At 41.0% G+C, this 19,701-nt stretch overlaps 1 protein-coding gene across 2 annotated transcripts in view; it reads right to left on the bottom strand.

Annotated features, from left to right (window-relative positions):
* Positions 1–1,135: 1,135 nt before the first annotated feature.
* Positions 1,136–19,701, bottom strand: part of LOC106557569 — a 175,540-nt gene continuing 156,974 nt past the window's right edge. For both annotated transcript variants that reach the window (XR_005355397.1, XM_038530212.1), the window contains one exon: positions 1,136–1,877. Coding sequence is in view for 1 of the 2 variants with exons in the window: in XM_038530212.1 (XP_038386140.1) it covers positions 1,721–1,877 (157 nt within the window). In the remaining variant the exon portion in view is untranslated. The remainder of the gene's footprint in view (positions 1,878–19,701) is intronic.

The following is a 19,701-nucleotide window of genomic DNA, read 5'->3' as shown; positions in this document are numbered from 1 at the left end:
TCAGCTCAGGGCGTGATCCCGGGGACCTGGGATCTAGTTCCGCATCGGGTTCCCGACGTGGAGCCTGCTTCTCCCTCTGCCTGTGTCTCTGCCTCTCTCTCTGTGTCTCTCATGAATAAATAAATAAAATATTTAAATAAAAGAGAGAGAAAATACATCATAAGTGCATACTAGTATGTTCGGTTTACATTTATAATGATAGTTATTAACTTTAAAATAATTTTATCTCTGTCATCTCATTTTCTTTGTTCTAAAATCCTTGTTTTCTAAAAACATGAACACAGTTATTGATTCTATGTACCAATACATAAAAGTTTATAAAAGGATTATAGAAGAAAGGAGAGAAAATGAATGGGAAAAATCAGAGAGGTTGACAAACCATGAGCAACTCCTAACTCTGGGAAATGAACAAGGGGCAGTGGAAAGGGGAGGTGGGTGGGAGGTTGGGGTGACTGGGTGACGGGCACTGAGGGGGGCACTTGACCGAATGAGCACTGGGTGTTATGCTATATGTTGGCAAACCGAACTCCAATAAAAAAACATATATATTAATAATTTTTTAAAAAAGGAGAATACCAGTGTTATCACTGAGGCTGTCATTGCTGAAGAGCTGCCGACATCGTTATGCTCTTTTTCCTGAGTGCACACGCCCACTGTTGTCCAGTTAGATCATTGTGTCGGCATTTATTTGAAATGCTATTTTATTTGCCGGCTAATGACCACCTTAATATGTAGTTAGGATCATGTACTTCCTTTTTTTCTCTTCGATATTTAGAGATTGCTTTTTAAATTTTGGTTAATTTCGTCTTAAGTAAAACTATACATAGCCCTGAAATCAAATCTATAAAATAAGATGTATTCGGGGAAGTCTAACTTCCTTCCCTGATCTGTCCCGCTCTTTCTTCCCTCCATGACAGCATCCTTTATCTGCAATGTTTAGTTTTTCTTCCAATTTCAGTGCAAGGTTTCCTTGTCTCATTTCCTATATCAGCAGGGAAAGCTTCAGTGTTCTCCACTGTTGAAGATGTTGGTGCGTAGACTGTGCATGCCTGACATTTTAAGCCTTATCCTACCCAACTGCAGTTCCAGCTCTACACTCTTCGAACGATTTGGCAGTCTAGAGAAGACTCACAAATTTGTTCTCCCACATGAGTGTGGGCCATTCCAAGTGTTTTATTCCTCTCTTTCTGCGGTGTTGTCAGCACAGAAGTAGGGAGAGCTCAAGGGCACATGAAGAGCAAGGCCTTACACCTATCCACAGTCTCTCTGCTAGAAACTCTTTCAAGTTCTGCATATACATTAACAACAGGAAGGACATGCAGGCATCCTAGAGAAATGAGCTGCCTTTCTCAGTGACTCACTCTTCGGCACAGAGGCCACGTGGTGCTCCTGGCTCCCAGAGTCCTCTGTTCCCTTGAATGCAAGCACCTTTTAGAAAGGATCCTGGTGTTGTCACAAGTTTGCAGAATAAAGGCAGTGGCGTGGGACAAATTAACACAGCAGGAGTCTGCAGGAACCTACCTAGTGGTGGTGGTAGTGTCCACGCTCTTGCTGGAAGAAGGAGAAAAGCTGGCTTGCAGGACTCCTGGTTGCCTTGGGCCCTCACCAAGCACTTTGCACATATGATCTCGTTTAACTTTTATGTGACTCACAGTCACCTTGAAATGCTGATAGAATTGTACCTTTGTTATAGATGAAAAACAAGGGGCCCCTGGGTGGCTCAGTCGACTAAGTGTCCGACTCTTGGTTTCAGCGTAGGCTGTGATCTCAGGATCATGGGATCGAGCACCACATCGGGCTCTGAGTTCAGCAGGGCAGTCGGCTGGAGACTCTGTCTCTTCTTCTCCCTCAGCCTTCCCCTCATGTGCTCTCTTTCTCTTAAATAAGAAATAAATAAAAATATTAAAAAAACTGACATTTAGAAAACCTTTTGTTTAAAGTATTGTGTAATGGAAAATGCTGTAAAAATATTATTTATCAAGAGACACAATGAGCATGACATATTTATTGAAACACCCAGAGAAACACCTCAGGCAATGGCTATGGTCAAGGAGTAATGTGCTCTGATTAACGGAGTTGTTCATCTTTCTTTAAGTTAATAATTTTACACTCTAACACTTGCACTGGGCAAAATTGTGCCTGGGAAGAATGCAAACACCCCTGGCTTCAGAAATGATTTTCAAACCAGTGTATGTGCTTCGTGAGTTGTTTTAATGACCACAGTTCTGAAGGCTGTGATTTCATCTCATTGATAACGTATTATGTGAATTAAGGGTGTTAAGGTATACTTATGGCATAAATGTTTCCATAAAGGGAAATCAGAACACTTTGGCAATGCTGTGATGACCAAGGGTCTCAGGGGTCACAAGTTTGAATATAGGGAAGCAGGGGAGCCTTGGCCATCACACAGCAACCACCAGTCACGCTGAGATCAGACTTCCCTAAGTACGATATTATACTTACATCACAATGGCACTTTCTTAATAGCAAACCTAATTTGCCAAATTAAGTAATGTTCATTGGAATTTTTCTGGTTTTACTTATACTCAGGTATAAATTTATGTGTTTTTATTTTATTGGATTTATAAGCATGAAGTATTTATAGCTGGCTTAGAGTTCACTTATATTTACATAATACCATAGGGGTATTATGGGTTGTTTAAATAAATACTGTGAGTCCATGAGATCTCTTTCTTTAGATGCACACTTGTATGATCCAAGTTGGAGAAATAATGAGCTAGGGAACTCATTTCTAGCTACACTCAGTTGAACTTAGAAGTTTTCATTTTCAGAAACAACAAGCTTTATCAAAGAAAAATATAGTTCTAGGAAGCAGAACTTTCAACACGATCATCCAATTATTTGTCCAACAAGCATTAACAGATGCTACTGTGTGCTTCACGCCCGCCCATCTGAGGCTGGAGGTGTCACGGATCTGATGAATGAGACACTGGAGGACGGGAGTGTGTATGGAGTGCGGTGGACACACAGCTTAGGGGCGAAGAGCTTGGTTTGGAAAGATAAGCAGTGTTCAGTGGGTGACTGAACCCACTGGGGTGCGTGTTCCGCACCCTCCCGACATAGACAAAATATGAAGACATCACCCGACGACTTAGGCAAGCAGATAACACAAATAAGCTCCATAATTAATCTCTGTTCTCTTCACCAAAAAACCCACAGAAGGAGGAGCAGAAGCCGCTTCTGTCCTTGAGAAATGATAATATTTCATAATATTAGAAGACTGGGCTGAAATAGAAGATGCCAAAATTAGATTTGCATAGTAACTGCTCAGTCGGAGGAGACTTCTGAGGTTACTAATAAATATGCAAATGTGAAGTTGGAGTGGGTTCTAGACGTCACAAACGTCAGCACAAGGCGAGGCTTGAAATCAGCAGAGAATGTCAGTTGTCTGGATTCCAATTAAGTGCAATTAGCGGATCCATTTGCATATCCGGTCATTCCAGCACTGTGAGTGTTTTCGTTAAGTAGGAAACAAGGCAGCTCTAGTGAACACCCCTGACGTAGGGGATCCGTGCCCAGGCAAACAGCCCAGCTACGGTCCTTAACAGGGCATGGACTGACTGGACAAACGCTCTTGTATTCAAAATACTCGAGCACTAGGAATTTTTCATACACAATCCCAGAACAGATGGAGTCCAATGACAAAAGAGATTTATTTTATTTTATCAATGGGGAAAACCTTCCCATTATTTTCTGTTTGGAAATGAAACTCGTGGTAGTATAGAAGGCACATGGAGCCCCTGCAGCAAGGAAATCTCTTTAATATTGCTAAACCCTGGTCTCTCACACTTTTAGGTCATGCACCTTCATCCTTATTATTTTTGAACCTAATTTTTAACACCTACGTGTCAGGAAACGTAGATCAGATGTGTAATGTCCTGTCCTCAGTGAGGTACTGATAAAACACTACAGATTATCTTTCAGTGTAGACGCCTTGCTTGGCATCACATCTTCTGAGCTCATTTCACTACAATGAAGTATATTAGCCATATAACGTATTAATACGTTTTATAGTAGCTGGAAAGTAATTTAAGATTTAAAAACAATTTTAAATTAGTTCTCTCCCTTATGACTGCATACACAAACACACACACACACACACATTTCAGTGTCACGTGCTCACACATGTTACATGTGCATACATGGGTAATGATATATTCTGATGTCTATGGATGTGTATGTGATACTATGGAACACATTTAGAATCTTCTGAAAGATTTAAAGTAAATTTGTTAACATCTTAGCAGCTTTACTTCTCTCTGAAAATGTTTATTGTTTTAAGGGAAACCACATTTGTGGCATATATAAAATTACAGACAGAGCAAGATTAGACTGTGCCAATTAGGAATGTCTTGAGGAACTTTGGTACTTCTCCTGAGAACATTTTGCTTGAATAACAGAAAATATCCAGGGTTTGAAGGGAGTGGGGAAATCAGAACTTTCATGCCCTGTTAGTAGGATTGTAAACTAGCATAAACTTTTTGTAGGAGAGATTTGGAAACATCACCAAATTTTGAAACACATATAAGTCTTTGATGCAGATAGCACATGGCTAGGCCTCTGTCCTGAAAATGAACTGGCACAAATGCAGAAGGGATCAACTGACAAAGATGGAAGAAACAGTTGCCTTTCCCTGCTGCTGTAGCTGTGCAGCACCTAACGTCCTTCCTCTATCTGGGGAAATACCCATCGTCTAGATCCTCATGGGGCAGAGTCCACAATCAGTATAGAGACTGAGGACTCCAGGGGGTCCTCTTTCTGGTGATCACCATCCCCCTACGTCATCCCCTGGGCTCACTGCATGAGACAAAGAGCAAGGCTGAGATGGTTACCTTTACGTGTCAACTTGACTGGACTAGGGATGCCCAGTAACTGGTAAGACAGTAACTCCAGGTAGGTGTGTCTGTGCAGGCATTTCTGGAAAAGATCAACATTTGAATCTGTAGACTGGTAAAGGTGATCCCCTTCCCTAGGGCTAGAGGGCACCACCGAATCCAGAGGACATGAATGGGACCAAGAGCAGAGGAAGCGCAAATAGTTTCCATTCTTGAACTGCAACACCCATCCTCTGCCCTCAGATATCAATGCCTTTGGCCTTGGACTGAATTATCTACTGGCTTTCCTGGTTCTCCAGCTTGCACGTGACACATCAGCCTCCACAGCTACATGAGCCAATTCCTATAATAAATCTCTCTCTGTTTCTCTCTATCTGTCTCTCTCTCTGTCTCTGTTTCTCTCTCTCTCTCTCTATACACACACACACACACACACACACACACACACACACACACACTATTGAGTCTGTTTCCCTCGAGAGCCCAGCTAATACATTCACCTAGATTTATCTCCCCAAATGTGAGCAGACTCATGATGAGACTGGTCTAAACTCTTGCCCACTGGGGATGGAAACATCAGTAACAGGACAGTGCAGAAGAGTAGAGTTGCCTTTTTCATTGCATCCTGCCAAATCTGGTTTATCGAGTATGCCATCTAATAGGTTTGGTCTCCTCAGGGAATCCCCGTGTGGAAGTGCCTTCCACACCCTGGGGAGGTAACTGACAAGTCTTTGGTGGAAGGTAAGTGTAGGGTGAAGTGTGAAGACAAGGTACGGAAAGAAAGTTCTCACAACCCCCCTCCCCAAAACTGCTGATTACAAGCATGGGGCTTCCTTCATTTGTTTGAAGCCAAACCAGAGCACATTTCCTTGTGACCTTAGTATGTAAGCCCTTTATTTCTCTCCCCCTCACCACGACACACAGACATCTATGCCTCAGGATTATAAATTAAGCCCTGTTAGCCATTTACTTCTGTGCATGTTTTTTTTTTTTTTAAGACCGTTTTCTAAAACTAGGGTGGAAAAGGAAGATAATAGGATCTTCCTTGTATTGGGCCTATGTAGGATCAACCTGTCTACCAAGGGTGAGGAATAAATAGATACGAAGTGTTTGTATGATCCTGGGTTCCCCCAAACTATGACCAATGGACCAGATCCAGCCCTCTTTCTGTTTTATTTATTTTTAAGATTTTATTTATTTATTCATGAGACGTACAGAGACAGGCAGAGACACAAGCAGTGGGGGAGGCAGGTTCCCTGCGGGGAGCCTTATAGGGGACTTGATCCCAGGACCCCAGGGTCATGCCCTGAACCAAAGGCAGACACTCAACCACTGAGCCACCCAGGTGTCCCTGTTTTATTTTTCTTTATTAGAACACAGCTATTAGGTCTCAATTGTTCACATATTGCTCATGGCTGCTTTTGTGCTCCAGCTAAGGAGCCGAGTACTTGTAACAGAGATTTACAGCCCACAAAGCCTAAGCTATCAACTAGCTGGCACTTTGCAGAAAACGTGTGCCAACTTCTGCGATAGGATGCCACAAAAAAGACCCTAGAAGTACTCAAGAAATATGGAGAAGGAGGTCAAGTCCCCAATCCCTTTAGGTAATTTCATGTGGCTTAGCTTCCTAAGGTAGATAGCTGTTAGGAACATTTACTCATCTGGCCTCTTCCTTCTTGTAATTATATATGCAGGCATTCAATTATTTACATGTATTCCAAAACCTATGGTGTCTCTTATAATTAGAAGCCGAATAAAGTAAGCAATCATGCCTGAAACAAAGACTGCTCTGTCAACGGTTCGATACAATTAAGACTTCAAAATCTTTAAAGAAAGAACCTCGCTGAAGTGAATTTGCCAAATTTAATAACGTCCAGGAGAGTGAGCCTTTGGCTGACTGGTGTTAGAGGTCAGAGATGTGATATTTTAACATTAGCAAGGCACCCCCAACTCCACCATGGCGCATCTCAAGAACAGGGGCCACCCATTGTATCATGTGTTAACTGCATACACCGAAGGGTAATTCAGGCACCAGGTATAAAATTACATGGAACAGATGGAATAAATACACCCAGAAATAGACATGAAATGGACTCAAGAGCTTTTCTTTTATTTTATTTCTAATTCAAAATACATGTAGGAGGGGTTTTCTTGGATTCACACGTACCTCTTTAAAAACAGAGCTACACATACACGTGTGTGTGCCCATATACACACATACACATGTTCCAATCTTCAGTAGAGAACAAAGCCACTCCACATCATCATGGATAGGAATTATGGGAATTCAGTGGCAGGTATCAGAGTTGGTGGGAAATCACTGATCAGTGTGGCCAGGGCAAAATGGAGATGTGGGATCTCCTTGTTAAGAAGCTAAGAAGGTCAGGGCACCCGGGTGGCTCAGGGGTTGAGCATCTGCCTTCAGCTAAGATTGTGTCCTGGGATTGAGTCCTGCATAGGGGTCCCCACAGGGGGCCTGCTTCTCCCTCGGCCTGTGTCTCTGCCTCTCTCTGTGTGTCTCTTGTGAATAAATAAATTAAAAACCCTTAAAAAAAGAAAAAAAAGAAAGAAACTAAGAAGGTCAAGACAGTGACAGCATAGCATTAAACTAAGTGGCTGTCACAAGCCCATGAGGCCATGGAGTCTTTTTCCTCTGGGACCCTTGGCCCAAACTCACGTCACAGATGGAGCGATGGGCAGGGACCACTGCGGGAGACTCCAGGGTGCTCGGGGTGCAGGCGGCTACCCAGACCGAGGGCTTCAGGGGCAAGCTCCCCCTCCTCCTTGCAGGCAAAATGCTTTCCTGGTCTCTGCCCGGCCCCTTTGCTGTGAAGACCGCCAGTGGCACCAGGACCCCGTCTCTCCATCTGTCCTCCTACACCTGCCTTTAGCAAAAAGTCATTTTTTTTTGTTTTTTTTTGTTTTTTTTAGAAAAGAGAGGATCATCTTTTGTCATTGGTGTGGACAGAGGCTGTAGGCAAGTAAACGATGCGTTCCGGATGGACACTTTGAAGAGCCGCGCCGCGCCGCGCAGCGCTGGAGCCATCACCAGGGCAGGGGTGGCCCGGCCAGCGACACCGCAAGAGCCCGAGAGGGACAGCAGGCCGCTGGGGGCGGGGGCACGTCAGCAAGAAACAAAGGCAGGGAGGCCTCGGACCTTTTATTTTGCTTTGAGAAAAAGAGCTTCCAGCTTGAGAGGAAAATAGCATCATTGTTGTGCTATGGTGACAGGGCCGCGGCCGGGCTGCCCGTGCGGTGACATCACGGCTGTGTCACGGCCCAGCTCGCCAGGCCCAGGGCGCAGGCGAGGGCGCGGGTGGGCAGGACGCCTCGTTCCACACCAGATGCTCATGCACGGGGGCCAGAGTGGCCCTGTACAGAGTCGTGGCTTTGGAAGCGTGTGCCAGCGTTGTTGGCCATCAGGCCCTGTCCCAGCCCTCGGCCATTGGGCCCTGCACGGCAGGCACGGCCAGTCCAAGGTCACCGGGAGGAAATGAGGCTTCAATTGAGAAGCACCAGGTGGCTGTGCTGTCCCTGCAGCCCCTGGAGAGCCGGCCCTCCCGGCTGAGACGCTTGTCACAGGGCAGTAGCACAGGGACTGAGGGCTGCACCACCAGGGGGATATGGGCACGGTGTGACCACCTCGGTAGCAGGGGGTTGCGAGCAGAAGCCTCAGAGGTGACAGTCCTGACAGCCCATCTCAGCCACTCCCTGGCTCTGCCCTCTCAAGAGACGCTCTGGGGCTCTCCAGGTCTCAACGGGCCTCGCTTTCTCCATCTGTAAAACTGGGATCAAAGCACATTTCTTCAGCACCAATGTCATGATATTCAGGGCCCAGTGTGACAGGAAAACGCAAGGCCCCCAATGGATGGAAATGATCAGGAATGTCCAGGCAGTGACGTGAGTGTGTTAAACAACCCAGCACAGGGCCCGTCCAGGCACAGGGACGAGGCAGGTGTGCAGGTGGCCGTCCTGGAAGCCTACCGCGTGCACCTTCCCAGGTAGTTAGGAGGAGGGGTGAGCCCCAAGCGAAGGCAGAGCTGTGCCTGGCTCAGGATGGAGCCTCAGAGAAGGCTTTTTCAAGTCAGACAGATGGCAAGGGCAGAAGGAAAGGTATTTCTGCACAAATCATCTAAATCCGGATGCAGAGTCCATGTGCGAAATGTGTTGTTAAGAAGTCGTTGTTCACACACAATGGGATTATAACACGAAAGAAAAATAAAGTGACATATGAACTGCTTGCCCCCTCCCCAACCCAAGGGGAAGGAGGAGGCTTGATTATGTCCGTGTCCAGGGACCGAAGCTGAAAGTTGGAAGATAAACAGGAGGCCATGTCTCTACGAAGAGAGAAATCCCATTGACCCCAATTAGACAACACCAATCTCTTCCAGAAAGAAGAATTTTAGAAATCATTGTCTAATTGGGCACTGACTGATGGCATCTTAGTATTTTTACACTGAGTCCGTACATGAAAATTCATTTACCGAGTCTGAGCATCTTATAATAAGTAAATGTTTCTCCATATACATTATGATTTAGAAAGTAAAACTGAAAGAATGCTATAAAGAACATGGCTACTTTCTGTTACCTTAAAAGGTTTTGCATGTACCCTAAGCTTCCATAAATAAATCTTGTCTATCACTCCCCTTGAAAATGTTGATACAGTATTTTCAACCTGGAACTTTATAAAAGTTCCATAAATGTCCTTATCACTATAAGAGAGTACTTCCTTTCATCTGTCTTAAAACCACTCTGTGCAAACTTCAAAGACAACCCTATAGTTCAAATATTCTGAAATTTGGTTAACAAGTCCGTGATAACATTAGCAATGGCTTTCATGAAATTTATAAACTTTGATCATATTTTCATCCGGCCTTCATCTTCTTTCAGACAAGAGCCCTCATTTTCTAGTCTGTTCTCACACGGAAGATGTTCTGTACAGCACGATGACATTTGCACGCCGCCCCTTCAATATGGCATTGGCATATCTGTCTATCCATCTATCCATTATGTGTACGCCAAGAATCAAAATCACACAGATACATAGTACTCCACATACAGACAAAAATACATGTTTTTGAAGAGTAGGAAAATATGTTGTTTAGACTTTTAAACATCATATTTTATCATTCAAAGTACTGTTAACCTTTTCTCCTAAAATAGTGACACATTCAACCGATTTCCTGACGGTGTGTAGTACAAGCCCATGACTCATTACATTTGAAGACCACAATCGAGATTACTTTTTCCAAGAACCCTGGTTCCACTGCCCACACCAAAGGTATAGGCTATTTCTTCTTATCCATTCTTGCAAGAAAAAAATAGCTTCTGATAACTCGTGCTAGTTTTATCCTTAGATTAAAAATAAAAACATGTTTATCATCAAACAGCTGGAAGAAATATTATTTTATTTTAAACACTACCGAGTATTCGCTGTATGTGAATGACACAATTCTAGGTCCTGAGAGCTAATGTGAGGGATGGACACAAATATGAACAGGAGACGTGTTTTATCTGGCCTCAAGATTCTTGCACAGGTTTTTGTAACAATAAACCAACTCCATACTCTATTCCCACTTGTTCACACCAGAATTTTGGCAAACTGGGTATTTTCTGGGAGGACCTCAAGAAGTATCTTATTTGCGACCAAAAATAAATCTCCCTCCCTTTAGCTGATGTTCTTCTTCACAACATTAGCCATCTGGTGGAGCCAAATTAAATGTCAATTGTTGACCAAATTGTAGAAAAAAAGCCCTTCCCCTTTGGTGTTCTCGTCCAAGTCAAAATCACCTGTGCCCCGATGTGTCTCAGAGTTTTTAGTTTGTTTTACAAACTCACTTATTTTTTTTAGCGTATAGCCTATTCTTTTCATAAAATTCGGGGAATAGGAGCTCAGAATGATCACTTGTAGAAAAGGGCTGTTGTTATCAGAGGGTGCATCTGTCCATGCTCAGGACGCCCTTTCCCCAGAGGACATCAGCCTCTTGGGTCCCACTAGTGGTGAGAGATGTTCAGATACACTTGCATGTCAGCAGTCGATGCACCCTTAGGTGACGCTCCAATCCCTGGTCCTAAACAAGAGCTTATAGCCCAGGCTGGACAGTGTGCAGAGGGGAGAGCTACATCTAAAAATAGTTGGGAAAAAGAGCACGAAATAGTGAGGGGGGAGGTCCACTTCACAACCTGCTAATTCTAGTTTTCCAAATGATGGCATTCAGGCACAGAAAGGTTATGTTTCTTCACTGAGTTTACACAAAATGGCGACAAAATCTGAATTAGAAAGAAATCCTCTTTGGGGTGTTGGGGTGGCTCAACTGGTCAAGCCACTGACTCTTGATTTCAGCTCAGATCATGATCTCAGGGTCATGAGACTGAGCCCTGCATCCAGCTCTATGCTCAGTGAGGAATCTGCTTAAGATTCTCTCTCCTTCTCCTTCTCCTTCTACCCCTCCCCTCACACTCTTGTTCTATCTCTCTCTAAAAAAAAAAAAAAGAAAAAAAGAAGTTCTATTATACCAGATAATTCATAAAATACCCTTTAAATATTGGTTCACACACGGACTCTCAGAAAATTATCTCTTCATCTTTCAACCAGAGAGGATCTCATCTTTTTTTTTCCATCTCCATTCTTTGCTTCTGCAAGAAGTCTGTGACAAAACATCCCCTCTAACCTGCAACAAATCACTTTAAAATATGAGTTTTAACATAAAAAACTTTAATTAAAAGAAAATATTTATTAAGTGCCTGGTGTGCATAAAGTAGGATGCATGTGCTATGGAGAACACAAAAGTGAGTGATTTTACTTGAAGGTCAATGCAAATTTGACTGCCTTTAATGTATTTTTGTTGTCTGATTGCTGAGGCTAGGACTTCCAGTACTATGTTGAATAGCAGTGGTGAGAGTGGACATCCCTGTTTTGTTCCTGATCTTAGGGGAAAGGCTCCCAGTGCTTCCCCATTGAGAATTCTATTTGCTGTGGGCTTTTCGTAGATGGCTTTTAAGATGTTGAGGAATGTTCCCTCTATCCCTACACTCTGAAGAGTCTTGATCAGGAATGGATGCTGTATTTTGTCAAATGCTTTCTCTGCATTTATTGAGAGGATCATATAGTTCTTGGTTTTTCTCTTGCTGATGTGATGAATCACATTGATTGTTTTACTAGTGTTGAACCAGCCTTGTGTCCCGGGAATAAATCCTACTTGGTCATGGTGAATAATTTTCTTAATGTACTGTTGGATCCTATTGGCTAGTATCTTGTTGAGAATTTTTGCATCCATGTTCATCAGGGATATTGGTCTATAATTCTCCTTTTTGGTGGGGTCTTTGTCTGATTTTAGAATTAAGGTGATGCTGGCCTCATAGAATGAATTTGGAAGTACTCCATCTCTTTCTATCTTTCCAAACAGCTTTAGTAGAATAGGTATGGTTTCTTCCTTAAACGCTTGATAGAATTCCCCAGGGAAGCCATCTGGCACTGGACTTTTGTGTCTTGGGAGGTTTTTGATGACTGTTTCAATTTCCTCCCTGGTTATTGGCCTGTTCAGGTTTTCTATTTCTTCCTGTTCCAGTTTTGGTAATTTGTGGCTTTCCTGAAATGCGTCCATTTCTTCTAGATTGCCTAATTTATTGGCGTATAGCTGTTCATAATAAGTTTTTAAAATCGTTTGTATTTCCTTGGTGTTGGTAGTGATCTCTCCTTTCTAACTCTCCCTCTTCGCCAATGACATGATACTCTACATAGAAAACCCAAAAGACTCCACCCCAAGATTGCTAGAACTCATACAGCAATTTGGCAGTGTGGCAGGATACAAAATTAATGCCCAGAAGTCAGTGGCATTTCTATACACTAACAATGAGACTGAAGAAAGAGAAATTAAAGAGTCAATCCCATTTACAATTGCACCCAAAAGCATAAGATATCTAGGAATAAACCTAACCAAAGAGGTAAAGGATCTATACCCTAAAAACTATAGAACACTTCTGAAAGAAATTGAGGAAGACACAAAAAGATGGAAAAATATCCCATGCTCATGGATTGGCAGAATTAATATTGTGAAAATGTCAATGTTACCCAGGGCAATTTACACGTTTAATGCAATCCCTATCAAAATACCATGGACTTTCTTCAGAGAGTTAAAACAAATTACTTTAAGAAATAAAGTAGTGTGGAATAAAGTGTGGAATCAGAAAAGACCCCGAATAGCCAGGGGAATTTTAAAAAAGAAAACCATGGCTGGGGGCATCACAATGCCTGATTTCAGGTTGTAGTACAAAGCTGTGGTCATCAAAACAGTGTGGCACTGGCACAAAAACAGACACATAGATCAATGGGACAGAATAGAGAATCCAGAAGTGGACCCTCAACTTTATGGTCAACTAATATTTGACAAAGGAGGAAAGACTATCCATTGGAAGAAAGACAGTCTCTTCAATAAATGGTGCTGGGAAAATTGGACATCCACATGCAGAAGAATGAAACTAGACCACTCCCTTTCACCATACACAAAGATAAACTCAAAATGGATGAAAGATCTAAATGTGAGACAAGAGTCCATCAAAATCCTAGAGGAGAACACAGACAACACCTTTTTTGAACTCGGCCACAGTAACTTCTTGCAAGATACATCCACGAAGGCAAAAGAAACAAAAGCAAAAATGAACTATTGGGACTTCATCAAGATAAGAAGCTTTTGCACAGCAAAGGATACAGTCTACAAAACTAAAAGACAACCTACAGAATGGGAGAAGATATTTGCAAATGACCTATCAGATAAAGGGCTAGTTTCCAAGATCTATAAAAAACTTATTAAACTCAACAGCAAAGAAACAAACAATCCAATCATGAAATGGGCAAAAGACATGAAGAGAAATCTCACAGAGGAAGACATAGACATGGCCAACATGCACATGAGAAAATGCTCTGCATCACTTGCCATCAGGGAAATACAAATCAAAACCACAATGAGATACCACCTCACACCAGTGAGAATGGGGAAAATTAACAAGGCAGGAAACCACAAATGTTGGAGAGGATGCAGAGAAAAGGGAACCCTCCTGCACTGTTGGTGGGAATGTGAAATGGTAGAGCCGCTCTAGAAAACTGTGTGGAGGTTCCTCAAAGAGTTAGAAATAGATCTGCCCTACGACCCAGCAATTGCACTGTTGGGGATTTACCCCAAAGACACAGAACCAATGAAACGCCGGGACACCTGCACCCCAATGTTTCTAGCAGCAATGTCCACAATAGCCAAACTGTGGAAGGACCTTGGTGTCCATCGAAAGATGAAAGGATAAAGGAGATGTGGTCTCTGTATACAACGGAATATTACTCAGCCATTAGAAACGACAAATACCCACCATTTGCTTCAACGTGGATGGAACTGGAGGGTACTATACTGAGTGAAGTAAGTCAATCGGAGAAGGACAAACATTATATGGTCTCATTCATTTGGGGAATATAAATAATAGTGAAAGGGAATAGAAGGGAAGGGAGAAGAAATGGGTGGAAAATATCAGAAAGGGAGACAGAACATGAAGACTTCTAACTCTGGGAAACGAACTGGGGTGGTGGAAGGGGAGGGGGGCGAGGGGTGGGGGTGAATGGGTGACGGGCACTGAGGGGGGCACTTGACGGGATGAGCACTGGGTGTTGTTCTGTATGTTGGCAAATTGAACATCAATAAAAAATAAATTTATTATTAAAAAAAGAAGGTCAATGCAAATTCTGTGGAGACGGGTGGAAATTGCGTCCTTTGTTTTGATTGCATCTTTATGGTACATCTTTCCAAAACTATTGATTAGTTTTGTGAGATAGTCCATTATAAAACCACTTTTCCTTTTACCATTAAGAGAGTTTGTATTTCTCTTCAACAAATTGATTTTTTTTTTCATTTTTTAAAATCAATTTCTCATGGCTGGAGCTGAAATTCATCAACTTGTAGTCACCAGAATTTTCTACTACTTCCTTGGTGATGCGGTCTACTAGGAACCTGTTATTCCTCTGGACACCAGACATTTAGGCTCATGAGGGACACATTTTGACTAGACGTTGCAATGTCATCTTTGCGTTCCTCTTGCAGGTCTTGAGTGGGCCTGTCGGCAGCTAGAGGCATGTCTGTTCCACAGGCTTTCCTGGGCATTTTGAGTCGTACTCTCTAACACACCTGCTGGAGGGAATTTCAACCATTCTGAGAAGGGAGTTATTCCTACTTCATCAGTCAGTTTCCAGGCCTAGGAATGAAGACCAGGAAGAAATTCCAGATTCTGACCGAGGTCCTTGGTAACCTGGTCAACTGGCTTTTTTCTCTTAAAATACAAATCAGCTGGTGACGGGTGACTTAGACAAAGTTACTCTCAGGACAAGGGGTCTGAGCCTTATGCTCAGATGACGGGTTGATTCTGAATGATCAACTTTCTTAAGGTCACATTTCCAATGTCACATATTCAAGACAGGGCACTAATTCCTGTTTTTCCTGCCTCATCACCAAGTTTTTGAGAAAACAAGCTTCAAGTCCTTTATGAAATGTGAAACTTATGATTATTTGATCTAAAATATAAGTGGGCAGCCAGTTTGAATAATTGCTCACAACAGCTGCATGTGTTGGTATTAATAAAAGATTTAAAGAAGAAAAGACTCCAAAAGTAACTTTTCATATATTCTTATAGAGTCAACTGCTTCTCACACGTGGAGAACCCAACAAGTGAAACATAGCTATTAAAAACATTTAATATTTGAGGTATGAAAATATATTGAGACAAGTACACAAATAGCTCTTTTAAACTCATAACTAGAGTTCCTTACTAATTTGTCTATTTCTTATTCATCCAAAGATGTTCCCCAAATTCTAAAATCCGAATAGGAATCAGATTTCAGCAACCTTATGTTTATAGCAATATTATTTTCAATAGCCAAGATTGGAAGCAGCCCAAGTACCCAATGATTAATGGTACATAAAGAAGACATGGTATATATACTGCAATGGAAGATTGCTCAGCCATAAAAAATAATGAAATCTTGCCATTCACAAGGACATGGATGAAGCTGGAGGGTATTATGCTAAGCAAAATAAGTCGGAGAAAGATGAACACCATATGATTTCACTCATATGTGGAATTTAAGAAACACAACAAATGAGCAAATGGGAAAAAAAATAAGAGAGAGATACAAAGCAAGAAACAGACAACTGTAGAGGATAAACTATAGAGGATAAACCTCACAGAGGGGAGGTGGGTGAGAGGATGGGTGCACTAGGTCATGGGGATTAAGGTACTCACCAGTTGTGATGAGCACTGGACGATGTATGGAAGTGTTGAATCACTATATTGTACACCTGAAACTATTATAGCAGTGTATATTAATTAACTGGAATTAAAATTAAGAATTAAAAAATATAAAATTTCAAATCCTCAACCAGGCTGTAGCCATTTCTATCTTGTACTGTCATGCTCATTATTGGCTTAGCATTTAAGAAAACAAAACAAAATAAAACAAAAAAAAAGTAGAGGATCAAATGAATAAGGACTACAACGGAGCTAAAAGTGAAGAATAGAGGCACCTGGGTGGCTCCGTGGTGGAGCATCTGCCTTCAGCTCAGGTCGTGATCCTGGGGTCCTGGGATCCAGTCCTGCATAAGGCTCCCTGTAGGGAGCCTGCTCCTCCCTCTGCCTATGTCTCTGCCTCTCTCTCTATGTCTCTCATCAATAAATAAGTAAAATCTTTTTTTAAAGGAAGTGAAAAATAAGTTGAAAGCAGAATTATGAAATATATATTAGAAACATAATGACAATTTTTCAGAATATTTGGATGTGTAGTAAGAAAAGAAACTAGGGTAAAAGATCTATTCATTCTATTCATCCATCAAATATTTGTTAATATCTATTGAATGACAGAAACTGTGTTGGGTATAAAGTGGGTTTTGACCTCACAAAGCTCATGTCTGCTAGAAGAGAAAGAAATGTTATCAAAGTATAATGACCAAAGGGCTATAAAAAATGTATTTTCTGTAAAACCCACACCTGTTAGAATGCAAAATTTTCATGGGCATAAATGGAAGATATGCATTTCACAGTTCCAACTGCAAGAAGGTCCAACCTATGATGAGTGCTCAACAAATATTTGTTCAAATTCAAAGTGCTTATCTCACATTTCTTAAGAAATCTTGCCATCTAGATGGATCTAGAGGGTACAATGCTAGGTGAAATAAGTCTGTCAGAAGAAGACAAATACCATGTAATTTTGCTCATATGTGGAATTTAAGAAACAAAACAAGCAAAGAAAAAAAGACAAAAATAACAGACCCATAAATACCGAGATCAAGCTGCTGGTTGCCAGAGGGGAAGTGGGTGGGAGCATGGATGAGCTAGATAAAGGGGATTAAGAGCACACTTATCTTGATGAGTGCTGAAAAATAGATCATATTGTTTGTGTGAAACTAATATAGCACTCTGCATTAATTATACCTCAATAAAAGTTAACTTTTTAGAAAAGAAATTTAAGAAAACTTTATAAAGGATGTGCCATGTGTATTAAGATGTCATTTTAACCCAATTATTAATGACGGGAAATTTGTAAGACATATGGTATTCTTCAGCTAGAAAACAGAATATTTATTTTGACTCAGAAGGGAAAAATAAAATGTGAAAGAGGAAGTCAGACTATCCTAGAGTCTAACACTGTGGCTATGTGTCTCAAGTAATTATTTGTAATTGGTTCAATAGTTCTGTAGAAGACAGCAGTCATCCCAGAGTAAGGTGGTAGTATTGAAAGATTAAAAGAGTGGGTATTTGAAGGAAAACATATTTTTTCCAGTATGGTAGCACAGACTTGGGTAGGAATGTAAATGCAACAAGTGTGCAATTTAAGACAAGAGGCTGGAGTCAGACCTGGGGAAACTATATTTAAATAGAACTAACTTCAATGCGCTACCAGTATTTTCTGAGATTTCTGTCCTCACAATACTGAGAAAAAAAAAAAAAAGATCAAAGAAGTAACTTATGAGTCAGATAACCAGTTCATTTTGGGAGTGTGCTAAATCTGTTTTATGGCATCTACAAACTGAGAAGACAAAAATGTGTAGTCTTGGCTATATTTGAATTTTTTATTCAACTATTGTAACATTGTAGAGATGTATATCAAAAGGTGTCAAATTCATTAGGAAAAAGCCTGGTGAAAAAGAATCCTAGGAAATTATTTTGGAAGTCTTTACTGAGCAGATGAAAGAGAAAACTTTGGGAATATACTGGAAATTGGAAATACAAGTAGATCCCAAAATTCATAAGAACCAGGTATAGTATTATGGATTTTGTTTTATTCTGGAATTTTGAGCATTTTTTTTAAACTGATGGACAACATTCATTGTTTTAGCATCTCCATGACACTTTACTCTTCTCTGGTGGTACCATATTGAGATGAAAACATCATAAAATTGTAATATTAAAATTATTTCTCATTTTGTTAATAGTCTATACTATGGGCATAATAGAGCAATAAATTAAGAAAAGACCAAAAAAATCCAAATAAGGTTTAGTATTTAATGCAGTGGTTATTATTTCTGGTGGTACATGAAATGTGCACCATAAAATTACATATTGTAGTTGTGGGATACATTAATCCAACTTATTGAGAATTCTTTCACATTTTCAATAAAAAGAGAATAATTTATTAACTTACACAGTTCAGTCAATATAGCTAATTCCATCAGTGAATGTTTGTCTTAAATAGGTGTGACTATGAAGTATTTTGGTATTTATCTACTATTTCAACCATTTAAGTTCTTATGTGTCTCTCCTAAGGAGAGAATTTTACTGTATTTTTGTATCTTTAGTGTCTAAAGACAAAAGGTTTTTTTTTAATGATTTGTTTATTTTTTATGCAGTATTATCTCTCTATGCCATCCAATTGCTTCATCTTGTGCCAGGTCAATTAAGAACATGGACCCATTCAAAAGCGGAAGGAGAAACTGGCTGTGTCAGTGATTAGTGAGTTCCAAAATGGTACCTTCCTAAGGAATCTGTGTACATGATTCCTTCTTACATACTAGTCTTAGACTATGACCTATGTATAAAAAATGAGAAAGTGAAGACCATTCCAGATCAACTCATAGGTGGTATCTAAAAAAGCCAGTGAAGGGACACCGGGATGGCTCAGTGGTTGAGCATCTGCCTTCGGCTCAGGTTGTGATCTTGGGGTCCTGGGATGGAGTTCTGCATTGGGCTCCCCACAGGGAGCCTTCTTCTCCCTCTGCCTCTCTCTCCGTCTCTCTATAAATCAATCAATAATTCAATAATAAATAAATTTTAAAAAAATAAATAAATAATAAAATATTTTTTTAAAAATTAAAAAATCCAGTGAATAAACAAACCGAAAGCATCATCAGACCTATAAATACAGAGAACAAACTGACAGTTGCAAAGCAGAGGGGATAGGGAAGACAGACAAAGTGGGTAAAAGGGAGTGGAGGGTTCAGGCTTCCAGTTACGGAATGAGTAAGTCATGGGAATAAAAGCACAGCATAAGGATTATAATCAATGGTATTGTAATATCATTGTGTAGTGACATGGCAGCTGCACTTGTGGTGAGCATTACAACACAGAGACTTGTCAAATCCCTATGTTATACACCTGATACTAATGTAACGTTGTATGTCACGTACACTCAAATTTAAAAAAAAGTTAAAAAGGAAGAAGTTTTCACTTCAATGGATCTGGTTCATAAACAACAGGAACGTCATTTATGCATTGTTCTTAATGTTTCAGAACTGAGTACACTCATCAAAGTCTACAGCTGGTTTGGTTCATCTGTAGCAAACATTTGTCCAAAAGTAATGACAGGTTTTGGGTCTTTTCT

The sequence above is a fragment of the Canis lupus genome, chromosome 2 (genome assembly GCF_011100685.1).
Source record: "Canis lupus familiaris isolate Mischka breed German Shepherd chromosome 2, alternate assembly UU_Cfam_GSD_1.0, whole genome shotgun sequence".
Classification (NCBI taxonomy): domain Eukaryota; kingdom Metazoa; phylum Chordata; class Mammalia; order Carnivora; family Canidae; genus Canis; species Canis lupus.
The sequence above is the reverse complement of the archived record's forward strand: the minus strand, read 5'-3'. Positions and strand labels throughout refer to the sequence as shown.